Source organism: Salmo trutta, chromosome 35 (genome assembly GCF_901001165.1).
Source record: "Salmo trutta chromosome 35, fSalTru1.1, whole genome shotgun sequence".
Classification (NCBI taxonomy): Eukaryota; Metazoa; Chordata; class Actinopteri; order Salmoniformes; family Salmonidae; genus Salmo; species Salmo trutta.
This window is the reverse complement of record NC_042991.1, coordinates 38493343-38516212: the sequence shown is the minus strand read 5'-3', so window position 1 is coordinate 38516212 and position 22870 is coordinate 38493343. Positions and strand designations below refer to the sequence as shown.

The 22870-nt window shown below is 43.3% G+C and overlaps 1 protein-coding gene across 1 annotated transcript; it reads left to right on the top strand.

Annotated features, from left to right (window-relative positions):
- The first annotated feature begins 348 nt into the window (after positions 1–348).
- Positions 349–22288, top strand: LOC115175176 (zinc finger protein 513). The gene is made up of 5 exons (XM_029734409.1): positions 349–503; positions 1204–1341; positions 3676–3813; positions 17351–18139; positions 21052–22288. Exons 2-5 carry the CDS (start codon positions 1302–1304, stop codon positions 21990–21992), a joined length of 1908 nt encoding a protein of 635 aa, XP_029590269.1. The 5' UTR covers positions 349–503; positions 1204–1301; the 3' UTR covers positions 21993–22288.
- Positions 22289–22870: the final 582 nt, after the last annotated feature.

Here is a 22870-nt window from a genome sequence, read left to right as displayed (position 1 = left end):
CTGGTGACATAGACCGATGGGATCTCTCAACCTCGTCAAACGTTACAACACAGCCTCGTTCATTAATTTACAAATGGGTTAAACATTAAGTGTCACGCAATTGCCCAAAAATGAAGCGTAGAAGTCTGCAATCAATAGGCTTAACCTCAAACTTCTCCATAAAATAGGTTCAAATATGTGATCTTGATAAATTCCGAAACAGACATTTTAAGAGATTGAATAAGAATGTATAAGAATAGAATGACGTTCTCTTCTCCTGTCACAGCACATGAAATACACAAAAAATATACATTTCACATGGCTAAAATGATTAGAAACAGAAAAGAACTACAAGTACCATGACACAGACAACCGGAAATTAATTTAGGAAGCGGAAACACGTACAACAGCGGAAGCGAATGTATACAATGGAAATCAAAAAATCAATTAAGTTATGAAAAACAATATTAATTGCCTTTCTTTGTCGCCGCTGCAGATAAAGAAATGGCGGATATATAGACACGGTAATTTAGGTTTCGTTTATGCACGGGTACATGGAGCTTTACTGGCTACAGTCGAGAGGTTTATTTACTAAATGTAGCTTTGTAAATAAACGGTAGCTTGATAGCTAACGTTAGCTAGCTGGCTAATTTAGCACATACTGTACTTGCTGTTTAGCTAGCTAGCTAGCTACTAATGTTAACCTGCACGCTATCATTAACTATCAAGCTTTTAGAGTACTCCATATATAACAAACCGGACATGAATATCTAACATTAGCTAGCTATAATTCTTATGTTACTCTTTTGTTTGCTCTTTCAGACAAATTAGCCTGGTAACGTTGTGCAGTCGTTCATGTTAGCTAGCTAACATCATTAACTAGCTGGCTAGCTGTCTACAAAGGATCATTAAGGACCAGGAGCAACATCCGAACGATAGCCAGCGATTCGATCTGTCTGCATTATGATACTCGACTTAGCAAGCCATCTAACGTTAGCTCGCTAACTAGCGTTCGTTATTTAAAGTGGCATTTTATTCATTGCTGTGGAGCTGGTAGGTCCGTGTATCACACGTTTTGGTTTGCTAGCTAGTTAGCTAACTAGTAAATGCCTATACCAGGGTAATAGAGATAGCTTGGGCCAATTATGCCTGAATTGCTTGAAAATGCATTGTCATATCTGGTTGATAGACATCGCTATTTTTCTGTGTTTGTGTGACTATTAGAACTACTGGAGAAGCAGTTTCATGGATAAAAACAGAATGAGCTGATAGTTCCAGAGGTCTTTCAGAAGAGGTGGCAGAAGAGAGAGGCTGACCGGAAGATGCCAAGAAGAAAACAACAGAATCCTCAACCTGTCAAGTGTAAGGGCTCAAATTGTCACATTCCTATAACTGTAAGCCACTGTTATATGCATTGGGCCTGTATAGCACAGAGAACGTTGATCCAATTCTCTAGAGGGCAACATGCATGTTATGCTAATGACGTTCCTGATCTTTGTGCTCTGGTCTTAACGTTTCCTGTATGAGAGCAGATGGTCAAATTTGAAATACAGGAAGAACTGTATTCATTCACTACAGAATGTTGTTTACTGGACCAGTTGTAGGGTGGGAACTAATGGTGACCACTTTCTAACATGTTGAAGAGTGGGAACATCAAGTTCATGTAGCTAGAGACCAAAAAAATGCCAGAGACATAGAAATGGACACAAACAATCTGTCCCCACATGGGCATTTTATTGGCTATGTTTAAACAGTTGTTTTCACTTTATAATCTTTGAGGAACACATGTATAAGAAAAAAAAAAAAAAAGATAAACTATCAGTTAGGAAATTACTTATTAAGTAATTGGCTCTGTCCTAATTTGTCTTCCTGTGATTACTCACAACCGATCTCCTTGCCTCCTCAACCATATTGAAGAAAAAATGTCCGCGGTCCTTCCTTCCAATGTGTTTTGAGAAGGAGGTGAGGTGAGGAGATGGGGAATTGAGGAAAGGTGAATTAAGAGAGCCAGTGACTTGAATATGATTTAAGATGCAGGAAATGTCCTCGACTACGTCATAGAAACACTTTACCAGGCGTCTTGGTTCTCATCGATGGCAGCAGATGGGATCTTGTCATTAACATTGGCTACTGCCGTAACTACCGTCCTCCTCTCCAATGGTCAAAGACCAATTAAGGTTACGTCTCAAATGGTACCCTATTCTAGCCTGACGACTCACACAAAATTATTTTTGCTGCTGTCGTTCGCTTCGTACTTCAGTCTGAGCCTGACGTCATTGAAGTCGTTTGTGGTTTTGAGGAGCATGAGGGCCGTTTTGTACAAAACAAGGTCAACGCTTTTGGTCATCTCTAACCAATCAGAGTATCAAAGCCAATGACCGATTTTCAAAAACCACAGCTTTACCCACCTGTGTGACTGGCTCTGGCCCAACCCATTGGTTTCTGGAGAAATCAGACGGCCTCGAATATGTTCGCGTTTGGTGAAGGGTCGAGGAAGGCACTCGGAAAGGGAGATACCTAGTCAGTTGTCCAACTGAAATGTGTCTTCCGCATTTAACCCAACCCTCTCTGAATCAGAGAGGTGTGGGGGGCTGCCTTAATCCACGTCTTCGGCGCCCGGGGAACAGTGGATTAACTGTCTTGCTCAGGGTCAGAACGACAGATTTTTACCTTGTCAGCTCGGGGATTCACTCATTGTGGACAATAAACTAACGTCCGTGAGCGTGGTGTAGCGTTTGGCCCGAGCAAGGAGTCTGGATAGCTAGGCAAACCCTCTTCCCTAGATAGTTCACTACTTTTGACCAGGGCCCCATATGGCTCTGGTCAAAAGTAGTGAATTATACAGGGAGGAAGCCACTGACTCATGTACTGTCATGCATCGCATTCTCCACTAGAGGACAGCAGAGTATTAGTTCACTCAGAAGGCCTTTATTAAAGGGATACTTTAGGATTTTGGCACTACTAACCCCAGAGTCAGATGAACTTGTGGATACAATATTCATGTCTCTGTGTCCAGTATTGAAGGAAGTTAGCGGTACCTTCCCGAGCCAATGCTAATTAGCCTTAGCACAATGACTGGAAGTCAATGGCTGGAAGTCTACATACTTAATCCATACCTACCTAATACATAATGAATCACAACCGGCCGTGATTGGGAGTCCCATAGGGCGGCACGCTATTGGCCCAGCGTCGTCCAGGTTTGGCCGGGGTAGGCCGTCATTGTAAATAAGAATTTGTTCTTAACTGACTTGCCTAGTTAAATAAAGGTATAAATAAAAAATACCTGTAGACTTCCAGTCATTGCCAAAATCCCGAAGTATTGCTTTAATTGTGGCAGAATGTCTTGGAAATTACAGGCAGCTGGTGTCTTTGACTATTGAATATTCATAGCTTTGTGTCAAGGGTGTTTTTTTTACATTAACTTGGAGCAATGAGCATTTCTGTCAGTAAGGCTAGAAAAACATGGCTTGATTTAATATTCATACTTTCTCACATCCTTATGACTTCTAACCTTCATGTAAAGCTATTTTCTAGCAAACTCTATTTTTTATTATACTAGATGTATTAACGAATATAAATAAAGGTTGTTTTGTATGATGATGGATTCTGAAGATGGTGTATTAACCATTGGAGCTCCAGGAAGCCTGACCTTGTATTGTAATTTATGCTATATCTAACTGTTGCTTTGTGTTTCAGTGGATTCTGAAGATGGTGTATTAACCATTGGAGCTCCAGGAAGCCTGACCTTGAAGGCAGATTTCCTTCTGGGACACGACCTTGAGTTTGGTGACCCTGGCCATGACAAGATCCTAGGCTTGGACGACAAGTACTCAGGTTGGTATTTAATTTATTAAAGCTTTATTCAGACAGGTTGGTACTAAATGTATTAAAACTTTATTCAGACAGGTTGGTACTAAATGTATTACAGCTTTATTCAGACAGGTTGGTACTAAATGTATTAAAGCTTTATTCAGACAGGTTGGTACTAAATGCATTAGAGCTTTATTCAGACAGGTTGGTACTAAATGTATTAAAGCTTTATTCAGACAGGTTGGTACTAAATGTATTACAGCTTTATTCAGACAGGTTGGTACTAAATGTATTAAAGCTTTATTCAGACAGGTTGGTACTAAATGCATTAGAGCTTTATTCAGACAGGTTGGTACTAAATGTATTAGAGCTTTATTCAGACAGGTTGGTACTAAATGTATTAAAGCTTTATTCAGACAGGTTGGTACTAAATGTATTACAGCTTTATTCAGACAGGATGGTACTAAATGTATTAAAGCTTTATTCAGACAGGTTGGTACTAAATGTATTAAAGCTTTATTCAGACAGGATGGTACTAAATGTATTAAAGCTTTATTCAGACAGGTTGGTACTAAATGCATTAAAGCTTTATTCAGACAGGATGGTACTAAATGTATTAAAGCTTTATTCAGACAGGTTGGTACTAAATGTATTACAGCTTTATTCAGACAGGTTGGTACTAAATGTATTAAAGCTTTATTCAGACAGGATGTTACTAAATGTATTAAAGCTTTATTCAGACAGGCTGGTACTAAATGTATTAAAGCTTTATTCAGACAGGTTGGTACTAAATGTATTACAGCTTTATTCAGACAGGATGGTACTAAATGCATTAAAGCTTTATTCAGACAGGTTGGTTTTGTTGGACGGAAATATAACTTGAGATGTGGAGCACTTAACTAGACAAAATGTTATGCCTATAAATCAAGGCCTTAATCACTACAACAAAAAGTATGAAAGGTATGCACTGACTACTGTAAATTGCTCTGAATAAGAGCGTCTGTTAAAGGACTAAAATGTAAATGTCATGCCTTGATGGGCGATTTGAGATCAAATCTATTTTTATAACCGAGACCTGTTCCATGATAGAAGCATGTCATGGAGGTCAAAAAGTTACCGCTGAATTAATCTTGCATTGCCAGACACATTTGAGATGTTCTGGAGAGCACCAAACCTACAACAGTCGGGGTCAAGGTATGGCTGGGTAATATACATACTGGTATGAATTTTTTTTTTTACAATATCGTCTATAACGGTATTTTGATGCAGTGCTGAATTAAATGAAAAGTTCTACAAATTGGACTACTTCACTGTCAGTTCGGTCCTAGTTTGGTTGAGTATTTAACCATCAGATTGGAGAAAGCCAATTAAAACTCAGTGTCGTATCACGGTCATAACCATGTCATAATCTGTCATAACAGCTGACATACAGTACCAGTCAAAGGTTTGTACACACCAACTCATTCCAGGGTTTTTCTTTGTTTTACTATTTCCTACAATGTAGAATAATAGTGAAGACATCAAAACTATGAAATAACACATGGAATCATGTAGTAACCAAAACGGTGTTAAAGAAGTCTAAATATATTTTATATTGGAGATTCTTCAAAGTAACCACCCTTTACCTTGATGACAGCTTTGAACACTTTGCATTCTCTCAACCAGCTTCATGAGGTAGTCACCTGGAAGGCATTTCAATTAACAGGTGTGCCTTGTTAAAAGATAATTTGTGTAATTTCTTTCCTTTAAAAAAAATATATTTTTTGGATCTTTCTATTTATTTTTACCCCTTTTTCTCCCCAATTTCATGGTATCCAATTGGTAGTTAGTCTTGTCTCATCGCTGCAACTCCCGTACGGACTCGGGAGAAACACTGTACACCTGGCGACCTGTGTCGACGTGCACTGCGCCCGGCCTGCCACAGGAGTCGCTAGTGCGCGATGGGACAAGGATATCCCTACCGGCTAAACCTTCCCCTAACCCAGACAACGCTGGGACAATTGTGCGGTTGCAGCCGGCTGTGACAGAGCCTGGACTCAAACCCAGAATCTCTAGTGGCACAGCTAGCGCTGCGCTGCAGTGTCTTAGACCCCTGCGCCACTCTGGAGGCCCGTCTTTCCTTCTTAATGCGTTTCAGCCAATCAGTTGTGTTGTGACAAGGTAGGGCTGGTATACAGAAGATAGCCCTATTTGGTAAAATACCAAGTCCATATTATGGCAAGAACAACTCAAATAAGCAAAAAGAAACGACAGTCCATCATTACATTAAGACATGAAGGTCAGTCAATACGGAAAATGTCAAGAACTTTTAAAGTTTCTTCAAGTGCAGTCGCAAAACCATGAAGCGCAATGATGAAACTGGCTCTCACGAGGACCTCCACAGGAAAGGAAGACCCAGAGTTTCCTCTGCTGCAGAGGATAAGTTCATTAGTTACCAGCCTCAGAAATTGCAGCCCAAATAAATGCTTCATAGAGTTAAAGTAATAGACACATCAACATCAACTGTTCAGAGGAGACTGTGTGAATCAGGCCTTCATGGTCGAATTGCTGCAAGGAAACCACTACTGAGAAGAGACTTGCTTGGGCCAAGAAACACGAGCAATGGACATTAGACCAGTGGAAATCTGTCCTTTTGGTCTGATGAGTCCAAATTTGAGATTTTTGGTTCCAACTGCCGTGTCTTCGTGACGCAGAGTAGGTGAACGGATGATCTCTGCATGTGTGATTCTCACCGTGAAGCATGGAGGAGGAGGTGTGGGGGTGCTGGGGACACTGTGATTGATTTAGAATTCAAGGCACACTTAACCAGCATGGCTACCACCGCATTCTGCAACGATACGCTATCCCATCTGGTTTGCTCTTAGTGGGACTATCATTTGTTTTTCAACAGGACAATGACCCAACACACCTCCAGACTGTTTAAGGGATATTTGACCAAGAAGGATAAGCTGGTTGAGAGAATGCCAAGAGTGTGGAAAGCTGTCAAGGTGGCACCTTGGAAGAATCTAAAATATATTTAGATTTGTTTAACACTTTCTTTGGTTACTACATGATTCCATATGTGTTATTTCATAGTTTTGATGTCTTCACTGTTATTCTACAATGTAGAAAACAGTAAAAAATAAAGAAAAACCCTTGAATGAGTAGGTGTGTCCAAACTTTTGACTGGTACTGTTGCTCCACATTGATCTGGTAATGGTACTCCCTGTATATAACTAGTTGTATTTGGGCATGTGATAAATAAGATTTGATTTGAGAGTGGGAGCAAGCAGCTGTAGGCTATTAGGGAGGGGGAGGCTGTGTGTGTGAGCGATGTTATGGTCAATCCAGCATCTGCAGTGGCCGTACAGCATTTACAGTAACGTGGCCTCCGCAAACGTTAAGAGCATTCATACCTATTGTGCTTCGGGGCTAATCTCTATAGCCAGCCAGCTAATTACAAGCAACTGGCTGAACGAAAGAATACCTTACAACTTTTTGAGATGTTGGACTCCCAATTTCTGTGTGCTTGACATAGGAGCTCAGCCAAGATGGCATCAAGTAAAAAGGCGATTTTTTTTTTTCCCACATGCATCTCCATTTCAACCTTTTGGATTATATATATTTTTTGGGGGGGGTTTTACGAACTTGTCCCGCAACGGCCTCCAAGTTTCCGTTTCCATAGATGCGGTAAAGAGGTCAACCAAAACCATGAAAACGCCACGGTGAAAGATGCCGTGGGGGAAATATCCCAATCTCTTTATTGCCCCCCCAGCAAAATTAGCCTACATTTGTATTTCCCACTATATTGAGGTAAAAATCGGAGTATAATGCTTGTATGGATGTCAACCCCCAATACAAGTTCATGTCATCAATCAACTGCATTTACAGTTAAAAACAATTTACAACCACCACCGATTTCTGTATGCTAGCTATGCTAACAGCTGATTCAAACGGGAGTTAGCATTTAGCATCACCTTCTAAATGTTATGCAGCAAAAACAGCCAAATATATCAAAATCGGACTTTATTAACCACATTGTGGGCCTTTTACATCAATCATGACGGATTTGACAAATATCCACATTGTTGCAGCAGATTTCTTGAATGTGCGTTAATCCAGCGTCGTCCTTCTATCCCCCCACGGTCGGTGTTCCTTTGACCTCTACCGCATCTATCCCCATTACCTATTATTACCTATTACTATTATCTTTCCAGTAGTTCAAAATTATTATTATTATTTTTTTAATCCCTACACGAGATATAGAAATATGTTTATTTTTGGAAACTTGTTCTTATGGTCTTTCGTCAAAGTTCTCCCATTTTTTTTGTTGTCAAGGAAATGTGTTTGTACAGGATGAACTGGCCCCACCGACCGTGAAACAATCAATGTCGATGCGGAGCATTTTGCATCCCGTTATGGAGCTTTGATTTGGCAACAAGCATCTGAAGGCTCTGCAATAACACTCTGTGTGGCGACTCAGCACCACGTTACCAGATCAAGCATAACGCCACGTGGTTATTGCTGTACGGTACATTTGACTTATTCTTCACAATAACAACAAAAATAATCGCGTTACACATTTAGTAACTTCTAAGGTGGTTTTCTACTGGTAGGCAAAGCAACGCACACGTTGAAGAAATCTACGCGACACTGCACACTAACTAGTCCGGTTGTTGATTTGCAGCAGTGCGGATTGCCTCCCAATGAACTGAATGGGCTTCTGCCGGAACACATACCGTTTGATGCAACCGTTGTGCACAAGGCGTAAATCACTAAAAGCCTATTTTATGGTCATTGTGGAATCTGTGGTGGCCTTACAGCGTTTATGACTGATGCGGCCTCCGGTCAAGTCAGGGCATTCATGCTTCACAGAGTGGAGCAGAGCTGTTGTCAAGGAAGTGAGTTTGTGTTTCTACAGGAAGTACCAGTACCAGATCAATGTGGCGCTATATACAGGGAGTACCAGATCAATGTGGAGCTATATACAGGGAGTACCAGATCAATGTGGAGCTATATACAGGGAGTACCAGATCAATGTGGAGCTATATACAGGGAGTACCAGTACCAGATCAATGTGGAGCTATATACAGGGAGTACCAGATCAATGTGGAGCTATATACAGGGAGTACCAGTACCAGATCAATGTGGATCTATAAACAGGGAGTACCAGATCAATGTGGAGCTATATACAGGGAGTACCAGTACTAGATCAATGTGGAGCTATATACAGGAAGTACCAGATCAATGTGGAGCAATATACAGGAAGTACCAGTACCAGATCAATGTGGAGCTATATACAGGGAGTACCAGATCAATGTGCAGAGGTACAAGGTATTTGAGGTAGATATGTACATGGAAGGCAGGGTAAAGTGACTAGGTATTAGTAAAATAAAGAACAGTGTAGCAGCAGCAAATGATGAGTGTGTGTTTGTGTGTACAGTGCATTCGGAAAGTATTCAGACCCCTTGACTTTTCTCACTTTTTGTTACGTTACAGCCTTATTCTAAGATGGATGAAATAAGATAAACATCTCTCATCAATCTGCACACAATACCCCATAATGACATCACAATACACCATAATGACATCACAATACACCATAATGACATCACAATACCCCGTAATGACATCACAATACCCCATAATGACATCACAATACCCCATAATGACATCACAAAACCCCATAATGACATCAAAAAACACCATAATGATAAAGCGATAACATTTTTGAAATGTTTACAAATGTATTACAAATAAAAAAAACATACCTTATTTACATAAGTATTCAGACCCTTTGCTATGAGACTCGAAATTGAGCTCAGGGGCTTCCTGTTTCCATTGATCATCCTTGAGATGTTTCTACAACTTGATTGGAGTCAACCTGTGGTAAATTCAATTGATTGGATATGATTTGGAAAGGCACACACCTGTCTATATAAGGTCCCACAGTTGACAGTACATGTCAGAGCAAAAACCAAGCCATGAGGTGGAAGGAATTGTCCGTAGAGATCCAAGACAGGATTATGTCGGCACAGATCTGGGGAAGGGCTCCAAAAAAAATCTGCAGCATTGAAGGTCCCCAAGAACACAGTGGCCTCCATCATTCTTAAATGGAAGAAGTTTGGAACCACCAAAGACCATTCCTAGAGCTGCCTGGCCAAACTGAGCAATCGGAGGAGAAGGGCCTTGGTCAGGTAGGTGACCAAAACCCTGATGGTCACTGACAGAGCTCCAGAGTTCCTCTGTGGAGATGGGAGAACCTTCCAGAAGGACATCTCTGCAGCAGCCCACCAATCAGACCTTTATGGCAGAGTGGCCAGACAGAAGCCACTCCTCAGTAAAAGGTACATGACAGCCCGCTTGGAGTTGGCCAAAAGGCACCTAAAAGAAACTAGACTCTCTGGTCTGATGAAACCAAGATTGAACTCTTTGGCCTGAATGCCAAGCATCACGTCTGGAGGAAACTTGTCACCATCCCTACGGTGAAGCATGGTGGTGGCAGCGTCATGCTGTGGGGAGGTTTTTCAGCAGCAGGGACTGGGAGACTAGTCAGGATTGAGGAAGAGATGAACGGAGCAAAGTACAGAGAGAAAATTGATGAAAACCTGCTCCAGAGCGCTCAGGACCTCAGACTGGGGTGAAGGTTCACCTTCCAACAGGACAACGACCCTAAGCACACAGCCAAGACAACGCAGGAGTGGCTTCAGGACAAGTCTCTGAATGTCCTTTAGTGGCCCAACCAGAGCCCGGACTTGAACCCTGATCAAACATCTCTGGAGAGACCTGAAAATAGCTGTGCAGCGACGCTCCCCATCCAACCTGACAGAGCTTGAGAGGATCTGCAGAGAAGAATGGAAGAAACTTCCCAAATACAGGTTTGCCAAGCTTGTAGCGTCATGCTCAAGGCTGTAATCGCTGCCAAAGATGCGTCAACAAAGTACTGAGTAAAGGGTCTGAATACTTATGTAAATGTGATATTTCAGTTTTATTTTAATGCATGTGCAAAAAATTATAACCTGTTTTTTCTTTGTCTTTATGGGATATTGTGTGTAGATTGATGAGGGGGGAAAAAAACAAAGGAATCATTTTAGAATAAGGCTGTAACGTAACAAAATGTGTAAAAAGTCAAGGGGTCTGAATACTTTCCGAATGCACCGTATATAGTCTGGTGAGTGTGCATAAGTCAGTGCAAGATGGTCTAGGGTAACCATTAATTCACTATTTAGCGGTTTTATGGCTATTTAGCGTTTTTTTTTTTGCGGTTTTATGGCAGTCTTATGGCTTCTGGGTAGAAGCTGTCTCGGAGCCTGTTGGTCCAAAAGCCAATGCTCCGGTAGAGTTTGCCGGTTGGTAGGAGAGTCTATGGCTTGGGTTGCTGGAGACTTGGATTTTTTGGGGGGCCTTCCTCTGACACTGCCTGACATAGAGATTGTGTAACACTGGTTGTGCCTGTGGGGGCCAATTTATTTTTCCCATTATGAGTATGCCCCTTTCACATGCTGTAGGTCTTTCGCGAGGTAACGCTGTAGGGTCTTTCGCGAGGTAACGCTGTAGGGTATTTAGCGAGGTAACGCTGTAGGGTCTTTCGCAAGGTAACGCTGTAGGGTATTTAGCGAGGTAACGCTGTAGGGTCTTTCGCGAGGTAAGGCTGTAGGGTCTTTCGCGAGGTAAGGCTGTAGGGTCTTTCGCGAGGTAAGGTTGTAGGTCTTTCGCGAGGTAACGCTGTAGTCTTTCGCGAGGTAACGCTGTAGGGTCTTTCGCGAGGTAACGCTGTAGGGTATTTAGCGAGGTAACGCTGTAGGGTCTTTCGCGAGGTAACGCTGTAGGGTCTTTCGCGAGGTAAGGCTGTAGGGTCTTTCGCGAGGTAAGGCTGTAGGGTCTTTCGCGAGGTAAGGTTGTAGGTCTTTCGCGAGGTAACGCTGTAGTCTTTCGCGAGGTAACGCTGTAGGGTCTTTCGCGAGGTAAGGCTGTAGGGTCTTTCGCGAGGTAACGCTGTCGGGTCTTTCGCGAGGTAAGGCTGTAAGGTCTTTCGCGAGGTAACGCTGTAGGTAGTCTTTCGCCAGGTAACGCTGTAGGGTATTTCGCGAGGTAACGCTGTAGGGTATTTCGCCAGGTAACGCTGTAGGGTATTTCGCGTGGTAACGCTGTAGTCAGTGGTGTTTATCACTTATAAAATAGAGACAAAGAAAAATGCAGTGTCTGTTGGAAAACTAAACGCTTGCCTACATTTTACCATTCATTTTTATATTTATATTTTATTAGGTCCGTGGCTATTTTGTGAGATTGTTTTTTGCACAAAGTTCATAACCAGCAGTAAAAATATATTTCTGAAAATTCTTTCAGAATCCTTGATTAGTTTTACTAAAGCAATGTGCCATGAACAATATTTGCATAAAAGCATTTGACTACACATTGAGCTGTCTATCTCTCTGTTGGTGACAGCCTCTTTAGTATGACAGGCAGAGAGAGAGAAATGAACCCGCTGCTGGTTGGGTGCTGCTGAGGGACATTTCTCCCTCCCTCCCTCTCTCTCTCCCTCCCTCGCCAGTCCCCCTCTCTCCCAGTCCCTCTCCCTCCTCTCCCTCCCCTCCCTCTGTGGCCTCTTTGTCAGAAAGAACAATCTGAAAAATGGCAAAGGAAAATATTTTTAAAAAAAGAGCAGTGGCAAGCAGCCGCCATTATTATATAAGGGTCATAAAAAGACGCAGTGCCATTATCATCAAGGACACCATTATCATCAAGGACTCCATTACCCTGGAAACCATTTATTTATCATCATCATCATCATCTCCTGTCTGCCTCCCGCTCCCCCGCTGTCATCGTCATCATCATCATCATCATCATCATCATTATCATCACCATCAGCCACTGCCATTATAGTCATCATCATTAGGCTTGGTAATCATCCAGCAGGCAGTTTCTAGCAGAGCAGGGACAGACAAGCTCAATAAAAGGCTGTACCAGACTCGTACCCTGCTCACAGTCTCTCTCTGCCTGGCTGGGAGAAGGAGGTTTATCTCCCATTCCTCACTGCTGCTAGGTTTAGTTCAGAGAGAGAGAGAGAGAGAGATAAGGCCAGAAAGAAGGAGAGAGACTGAGGGAGAAGAAAAATACTAAAGAGGCCTAGCCACGACTAGGTCAGAGAAGGCTGTTTTCACAGACCGAGATAAAGGGAGTGAAAAGGAGACGGAGAACGAAGGATTTAGAGAAGGAGGGAGAAGAGGGAGAGAACAGAGGCCTAGCCAAACTGCCTGTTCTTTCTTCTTGTTTTTTGGGGAGGAGGCCTACTACAACAGAGGCATCTTTCACCCCTTATTATTTGGGTAAATACTGCAAACAGCATAGCGGTAATACAAGCTGCCAGCACTGTGAGTATGAAACACTATCTACGTAGAGCTATAAATGATTATTTGCTAGAACAGAGATTGTATTTGCCTTTTGAATTGGTTTGATGGAGATGGAGCCAGATACCTTCTGAATGTAGTCTAGTCTGACTTCAGAGATGGAGCCAGATACTTTCTGAATGTAGTCTAGTCTGACTTCAGAGATGGAGCCAGATACCTTCTGAATGTAGTCTAGTCTGACTTCAGAGATGGAGCCAGATACCTTCTGAATGTAGTCTAGTCTGACTTCATAGATGGAGCCAGATACCTTCTGAATGTAGTCTAGTCTGACTTCAGAGATGGAGCCAGATACCTTCTGAATGTAGTCTAGTCTGACTTCAGAGATGGAGCCAGATACCTTCTGAATGTAGTCTAGTCTGACTTCAGAGATGGAGCCAGATACCTTCTGAATGTAGTCTAGTCTGACTTCAGAGATGGAGCCAGATACTTTCTTGTGAATACTGAAATGTTCTTTGGAGTCTAGGGCATGCAGTCTTAGCCAGGATTCGAAAGACACTGTTTCCCAGTAGGTCTTTAAAATTGTTCTGTTGAGGGTTTAATCAAATGCAGGTCTGTCAGATTTGCCTCTGTCCCAAATGGAACCCTTTTCCCTATATAGTGCACTACTTTAACCAGAGCCCTATGGGCCCTAATCAAAAGTAGTACACTATAAAGGGAATAGGGTGCCAGTTGGGATGCATACTTGTCTGTTTAGTCTGACCTGTCTAACACTAAGTATTGTCAGCACATCTGCTATGGGTTATTGGGTTTGGAGGTTTGGCTATTTCACTCTTGATAGGATATAGGGATGTAAACGTTTAAACGAAATCGGGATCCTTAATGTTAAGAAAAATCCCTAACCAAAAAAACATGTTTTTTTTGGTTTAGGTCGATGCAGGAAGTTAACTGCATAGTGGGTCAATTTTCCACAACTAAGAGCGTTGAAGCAAGAGGCTCAACTTCTCTACTGTTTTGGTGGCCTGGTTCTACCACAGTTCTGGACAGATGTAGTAGAGCTACGACCGGAAGTTACTTTTTCTTGGCAGGTTAGAATAATTAACGTGGAAGGTTAGGAGACTTAGGTTAGGAAAAGGATTAGGGTTAGCTAAAAATGCTCTCCTAACCTGCTACGAGAAGGTTTTAAAGACCTGCCTATACTGTGCCCCTCCTCTCTCTCTCTCTCTCTCTCCGTCCCTCGCTAGCTCGCTATGGAAGATGTGATTGTTTGTGTTCTCAGAATTACTGCAACTAACCCGTCTCCTCCGTTCCTAAAATCCTGAATCTTAGGAGTCGAATCTTGACACTCACCAATGGGAGTTGACGTGTAATCAATTATTTTGGAGTAGACTCTCCCCCACTATGTCGTTGTCGTTAAGTTGGGAAAATGGCAGAGAAAGGCTAGCGACAGCAGTGAAGTCCTGTATGGCAATATTTTGAGAAGTTTAATGAGAAGGAAATGCAAACTTTGCGAGGTGGGGTACAGTGAGGTACAGTAAGGTAGTGGGGTACAGTAAGGTAGTGGGGTACAGTAAGGTACAGTAAGGTAGTGGGGTACAGTGAGGTACAGTAAGGTAGTGGGGTACAGTAAGGTAGTGGGGTACAGTAAGGTAGTGGGGTACAGTAATGGTAGTGGGGTACAGTAAGGTAGTGAGGTACAGTAAGGTACAGTGAGGTAGTGGGGTACAGTAATGGTAGTAAGGTAGTGGGGTACAGTAAGGTAGTGGGGTACAGTAAGGTAGTGGGGTACAGTAATGGTAGTGGGGTACAGTAATGGTAATGGGTTACAGTAATGGTAATGGGTTACAGTAAGGTAGTGAGGTACAGTGAGGTAGTGGGGTACAGTAAGGTGGTGAGGTACAGTAATGGTAGTGGGGTACAGTAAGGTAGTATAGGTGCAGTAATGGTAGTGGGGTACAGTAATGGTAGTATAGGGGCAGTAATGGTAGTATAGGGGCAGTAATGGTAGTATAGGGGCAGTAATGGTAGTATAGGTGCAGTAATGGTAGTATAGGGGCAGTAATGGTAGTATAGGGGCAGTAATGGTAGTATAGGGGCAGTAATGGTAGTGGGGTACAGTAATGGTAGTATAGGTGCAGTAATGGTAGTATAGGTGCAGTAATGGTAGTATAGGGGCAGTAATGGTAGTATAGGGGCAGTAATGGTAGTATAGGGGCAGTAATGGTAGTATAGGTGCAGTAATGGTAGTATAGGGGCAGTAATGGTAGTATAGGTGCAGTAATGGTAGTATAGGTGCAGTAATGGTAGTATAGGTGCAGTAATGGTAGTATAGGGGCAGTAATGGTAGTATAGGGGCAGTAATGGTAGTATAGGTGCAGTAATGGTAGTATAGGGGCAGTAATGGTAGTATAGGGGCAGTAATGGTAGTATAGGTGCAGTAATGGTAGTATAGGTGCAGTAATGGTAGTATAGGTGCAGTAATGGTAGTTTAGGTGCAGTAATGGTAGTATCGGTGCAGTAATGGTAGTATCGGTACAGTAATGGTAGTATCGGTACAGTAATGGTAGTATCGGTGCAGTAATGGTAGTATAGGGGCAGTAATGGTAGTATAGGGGCAGTAATGGTAGTATAGGGGCAGTATAGGTGCAGTAATGATAGTATAGGTGCAGTAATGGTAGTATAGGTGCAGTAATGGTAGTATCGGTGCAGTAATGGTAGTATAGGGGCAGTAATGGTAGTATAGGTGCAGTAATGGTAGTATAGGTGCAGTAAAGTAGTATAGGGGCAGTAATGGTAGTATAGGGGCAGTAATGGTAGTATAGGTGCAGTAATGGTAGTATAGGGGCAGTAATGGTAGTATAGGTGCAGTAATGGTAGTATCGGTGCATTAATGGTAGTATCGGTGCAGTAATGGTAGTATAGGTGCAGTAATGGTAGTATAGGTGCAGTAATGGTAGTATAGGTGCAGTAATGGTAGTATAGGGGCAGTAATGGTAGTATAGGTGCAGTGCTTTAACCGTTGACCCAAACCGTTGCTTGTAGCTGCATTGGGAATTTTTCTTATTGACAGTTTAAAAATTATCCATTTCTCACATCCAATGATACATACACTAGATACCTGTTACGGGGCACTCTTTTGAAGCCGACCTTGCCTCCATTTTGTGGGGCGGCAGCATAGCCTAGTGGTTAGAGCGTTGCGCCAGTAACCGATAGGTTGCAAGATCGAATCCCCGAGCTGACAAGGTAATAATCTGTCGTTCTGCCCCTAAACAAGGCAGTTAACTCACTGTTCCCAGGCCGTCATTGAAAATAAGATTTTGTTCTTAACTGACTTGCCTAGTTAAATAAATAAAGGTAAATAATCTTGGCTCTCCCTCACCATTGTGTTGAAGCCACTGTGCCTCCATCTTGGCTCTCCCTCACCATTGTGTTGAAGCCACTGTGCCTCCATCTTGGCTCTCCCTCACCATTGTGTTGAAGCCAGCGTGCCTCCATCTTGGCTCTCCCTCACCAATGTAAAAAAGATTTAGGAAGATATAGAAATGCATTTAATGTCTACATTTAGTTTTTGCCACATTTTATTCTATTACAGACATTATGTGAGCTAAACATTTTCCTTAAAGTATCATTTTTATAGATTACTATTGCTACTGTCCCCACTACAATTATTATAATTATTTTTTTTTAAATGTATGTCCTTTTTAATTGAAATACTGTAGAATTCCATTAATTCCGATGCAGGACTGCTCCTACTGGGGAGAGCCAACATAGCCGACCGGTGGATTCAAAGCCTCTCAATGGCCAAAACATAGCATCATCAATCCAGGGTTTATATCCATCATTGGTTACATCCCTAATAGGAGAAAGAGGATTGCTTGTTATTTTTGGCCTACAGAATAGAAAGGAGAGGTTTTTTTAAAAACGTACTTTCTGTACAGTGTTCACATGGATGTCTTTTGATGGGAGATTGTTGATCTAAAGAATTTAACAATTGTTTAAATGTAGAATGTTTTTTTTGGTAAAAATAATTAAAGGCTCCCCCCACAAAAAGTAAATATGAAGAAAAAAATGAATATATCTGTTGCCTCTTACTGTGTAGACTCGTCGTTATTGGCTCCCGTCTCCACTTCTCCTCCTGTTGTGTGGATGGGTTCTCAGTCTGGAACATTTCTATTGATAGTTTATTTAACCCTGTGACTGTGAGGATTCATCATAACAGCTTTTTATCTGCCTTTCAGACTCTGTAGCGGCTGAGATCGGCTTCTCTGTGTACCCTCTGGGGGATGAGGAAGAGAGTTGTGCCTTCAGCCGTCTCAGTATGGAGAGTGACGCAGATGAGCCCCGAACCGCCACCGAGAGCTGCAGGGACCAGGAGGATGGTCCAACCTCCCAGCCCGACCTCGAGCCCCCCTTCCCCTCCTACCTGTCCTGCCGGGGTTGTGGTCTGGATCTGGTGGGACCCTACTGCCACCGCTGCTGCAAGGGAGGAGGAGGAGGAGGAGGAGGGGAATTCAGCGGTGCGTTCGGTGGCTTTCGCTCCGGTTCGCGGTCACAAGCGGACGATAGCGAGGAAGGAGGGGACGTAACGGACGACAACTCCATAATGGGCGACGACGGTCCCAACTCCAAGCTCCACTCCTGCCAGTTGTGTGGGTTCTCCTCACGCTATGCCAATCACGTCAAGAGGCACATGAAGACTCACAACGGGGAGAAGCCGTACCACTGTCCCCTGTGTACCTACGCCTCAGCCCAGCTGGTCAACCTGCAGAGACACCTGAGGATTCACACTGGAGAGAAACCATACAGGTGTGACCGCTGCTCCTTCGCCTGCAGTTCCCTAGGCAACCTGAAGAGGCATCAGAGGATGCATGTGGTTGGACAGCCGGGACAGGGGGCGGGACAGGAAGCAGTCAGACCTGCCTGCGTATCTCCTATTGATCCCTCTGCCGTTGGCCCTCCTCCTATTGGTCCTCCTGCTAGTGGGCATGGTCTTAAGAAGAAGGAGGAGCCCAGTGCTTCAGCTGAAGGTATTTTTCAATTACACAGAAAAAATATAAACGCAACATGCAACAATTTAAAAGATTTTACTGAGTTACAGTTTATATAAGGAAATCGGTCAATTGAAATAAATTCATTAAGCCTCAATCTATCGATTTCACATGACTGGGAATACAGATATACAGATAAAAAGTAGGGCTATGGATCAGAAAACCGGTCAGTATCTGGTGTGACCACCATTTTCCTCATGCAGCGTTACACATCTCCTTCACATAGAGTTGATCAGGATGTTGATTGTGCCTGTGGAATGTTGTCCCACTCCTCTTCAATGGCTCTGCGAAGTTGCTGGATATTGGCGGGAACTGGAACAGGCTTTCGTACATGTCGATCCAGAGCATCCCAAACATGCTCAATGGGTGACATGTCTGGTGAGTATGAAGGCCATGGAAGAACTGGGACATTTTCAGCTTCCAGGAATTGTGTACAGATCTTTGTGACATGGGGCTGTGCATTATCATGCTGAAACATGAGGTGATGGCGGCGGATGAATGGCACGACAATGGGCCTCAGGATCTCGTCACGGTATCTCTGTGCATTCAAATTGCCATCGTTAAAATGCAATTGTGCTCGTTGTCCGTAGCTTATGCCTGCTGCTCATACCATAACCCCACAATGGGGCAGTCTCTTCACAACGCTAACATCAGCAAACCGCTCGCCCACACAACGCCGTACTCGCTGTCTGCCATCTGCCCGGTACAGTTAAAACCATGATTCATCTATAAACAGCACACTCTTCTCCAGAGTGCCAGTGGCCATCGAAGGTGAGCATTTGCCCATTGAAGTCGGTTACGAAGCCGAACTGCAGTCAGATCAAAACCCTGGTGAGGACCACGAGCATGCAGAGGAGCTTCCTTGAGATGGTTTTTGACAGGTTGTGCAGAAATTCTTCGGTTGTGTAAAACCCACAGTTTCAGACGATCCCGCATGTGAAGAAGCTGGATGTGGAGGTCCAGGGCTGGCGTGGTTACATGTGATCTGCGGTTCTGAGGCCGGTTAGACGTACTGCCAAATCCTCTTGGAGGCGGCTTATGGTAGAAAAATGAACATTCAATTCTCTGGCGGGCATTCCTGCAATTAGTATGACAAAACTGCACATTTTACAGTGGGCTTTTATTGTCCCCAGCACAAGGTTCACGCTGTTTAATCAGCTTCTTGATATGCCACACCTGTCAGGTGGATGGATTATCTTGGCAAAGGCTCACTAACAGGGATGTAAACAAATGTGTTCACGACATTTTGAGAGAAATAAGCTTTTTGTGTGTGTGGAACATTTCTGGGATCTTTTATTTCAGCTCATGAAAAATGTTAACTGAAGATTTAGGCCTGTATCAGTTCTTCAGTTACACCATGTGGAATACTTTAAAGATGTGTTCATGTGTATTTTCATACAATTACACTGCCATTCAAAAGGTTGGGGTCACTTAGAAATGTCCTTGTTTTTGAAAGAAACAAATGTTATTTAAAAAAAAAAAAATGTAAACATCAAATTGATCAGAAATACAGTGTAGACATTGTTAATGTTGTAAGTGACTATTGTAGCTGGAAACGGCTGATTTTTAATGGAATATCTACATAGGCGTACAGAGGCCCATTATCAGCAACCATCACTCCTGTGTTCCAATGGCACGTTGTGTTAGCTTATCCACGTTTATCATTTTAAAAAGGCTAATTGATCATTAGAAAACCCTTTTGGAATTATGTTAGTACAGCTGGAAACTGTTGTTGCTGATTTAAAGAAGCAATAAAACTGTCCTTTAGACTAGTTGAGTATCTGGAGCATCAGCATTTGTGGGTTCGATTACAGGCTCAAGATGGCCAGAAACCAAGAACTTTCTTCTGAAACTCGTCAGTCTATTCTTGTTCTGAGAAATTAAGGCTATTCCATGCAAGAAATTGCCAAGAAACTGAAGATCTCGTACAACGATGTGTACTACTCCCTTCACAGAACAGAGCAAACTGGCTCTAACCAGAATAGAAAGAGGAGTGGGAGGCCCTGAGCAAGAAGACAAGTATATTAGAGTGTCTAGTTTGAGAAACAGATGCCGCGCAAGTCCTCAACTGGCAGCTTCATTAAATAGTACCCGCAAAACACCAGTCTCAACATCAACAGTGAAGAGGCGACTCCAGGATGCTGGCCTTCTAGGCAGAGTTCCTCTGTCCAGTGTCTGTGTTCTTTTGCCCATCTTAATCTTTTCTTTTTATTGGCCAGTCTGAGATATGGCTTTTTCTTTGCAACGCTGCCTAGAAGGCCAGCATCTCGGAGTCGCCTCTTCACTGTTGACCTTGAGACTGGTCTTTTGCGGGTACTATTTAATGAAGCTGCCAGTCTGAGGTGCAGTTAATTGCAGATTTCTGAGGCTGGTAACTAATGAACTTATCCTCTGCAGCAGAGGAAACTCTGGGTCTTCCTTTCCTGTGGCCGTCCTCATGAGAGCCAGTTTCATCATAGCGCTTGATGGTTTTTGTGACTACACTTGAAGAAACGTTCAAAGTTCTTAGTCTTCCGTTATTGACTGACCTTCATGTCTTAAAGTAATGATGGACTGTTGTTTCTCTTTGCTTATTTGAGCTGTTCTTGCCATAATATGGACTTGGTCTTTTACCAAATAGGGCTATAATCTGTATACCAACCCTACCTTGTCACAACACAACTTAATGCGTTTTAGCCAATCAGAAGGAAAGAAATGGTGGCTACTTTAAAGAATCTCAAATATAAAATATATTGTGATTTTGTTTAACACTTTTTTTGCTGACGACATGAATCTGTGTTATTTCATAATTTTGATGTCTTCACTATTATTCTACAATGTAGAAAATAGTAAAAATAAAGAAAAACCCTGTGTGTGATGACTAATTTGGGCCACCTCTGCTCTGATTTCAGAAGTGGTGAGGTCTGATCTAAACCACAACAGAGACTACCTGCCACGCTACAACAGACTAAGGTTACCACCACCACTGGAGCAACAGCCCCCAAGACTTTTTGAGGGGCCTGGACTTGGGGCTCGGGTCGGGGCTGGGACTTTAGCAAGGTGTTTGACTAGCACGAAGTCTGGGCCTGGAGTCAGAGCTGTGGTGGGAGTGAAGTCAGAGGACACACACAGAGACTCTCTCCTTCCTCTGCTCTTCCCCTTTACCTGTCGTCTCTGTGGTATCCCCCTGGAGGATGAGGATGGCTCTACTGCCCAGATATGTGCCAAATGCACCCTGGACATGCTGACCAAGGAGTCATCTGGCCCCAATAGCCCCGGGGAGCGTGGGGACAAGGTCTACACCTGCAGCGCCTGTCCCTTCCTCACCCACTACCCCAACCACCTGGCGCGACACATGAAGACGCACAGCGGTGAGAAACCGTACAAGTGCCCTCAGTGCGACTACGCCTCCGCCCACTTCGACAACCTGAAACGCCACCACCGCGTGCATACGGGCGAGAAACCGTACAAGTGCCACCTGTGTGACTACGCCTGTGGGAACCTGGCTAACTTAAAACGCCACCAGCGGGTCCACTCGGGCGCCAAGCCGTTCCAGTGCGCAGTGTGTAGCTACAGCTGTAACCAGAGTATGAATCTGAAGAGACACATGCTGAGACACACGGGAGAGAAGCCTTATAAGTGCCAGCAGTGTGGATACACCACGGGACACTGGGACAACTACAAACGGCACCAGAAGAAACATGGCCTCGCCACCGACGGATGGGTCAAAGTTCAGATGTCCGGCGCCCACGAGGAAGAAGGGGGTGAGGAAGAGGAGGATGAGGAAGAAAGGGTGGCGGGACAGCCGCAGAGGAAAGAGGAAGAGGCGATGATGCAGTATATGTCCAGATAGGAGAGGAACAGAGCTGTACCACAGAACATGAGATTAGGAAATGACAGCTAAGCTACCAGCAAAATCCTAGACTTTTTTTTTTGTGTTTTTTTGTTGTTGTTATCAATGATTTTTCTGCAGCTGCTATGTAGAATCATGCACAATTCTAGAACATGGTGATTATTATTGGAAATGTTTGATGCCTTTTGGACAGAAAGTAAGGAAGGTGAGGGAAGGTTGTTGCTGTGTTGCCAGATGAATGGACTGGGATGAGGGTTCTACTTTAACGTCCGCAACTAAATACTGCCTGCATTGTCCACCATATGCCGTTCCCCCCCCCCCCCCAACACATACCAACAGTGCCGTACATATCCTAACTTCATTTACATTATGCCTTACAACCCACATTTTCAGTTGTCCTATTAACTAGGTATCTCCCTATAGTCTCTATTTACCAGTCTGCTATTCCAACTCCTCTATAGTCTCTATTTACCAGTCTGCCATTCCAACTCCTCTAGTCTCCATTTACCAGTCTGCTATTCCAACTCCTCTATAGTCTCCATTTACCAGTCTGCTATTCCAACTCCTCTATAGTCTCCATTTACCAGTCTGCTATTCCAACTCCTCTATAGTCTCTATTTACCAGTCTGCCATTCCAACTCCTCTAGTCTCCATTTACCAGTCTGCTATTCCAACTCCTCTATAGTCTCCATTTACCAGTCTGCTATTCCAACTCCTCTATAGTCTCTATTTACCAGTCTGCTATTCCAACTCCTCTAGTCTCCATTTACCAGTCTGCTATTCCAACTCCTATAGTCTCCATTTACCAGTCTGCTATTCCAACTCCTCTATAGTCTCCATTTACCAGTCTGCTATTCCAACTCCTATAGTCTCCATTT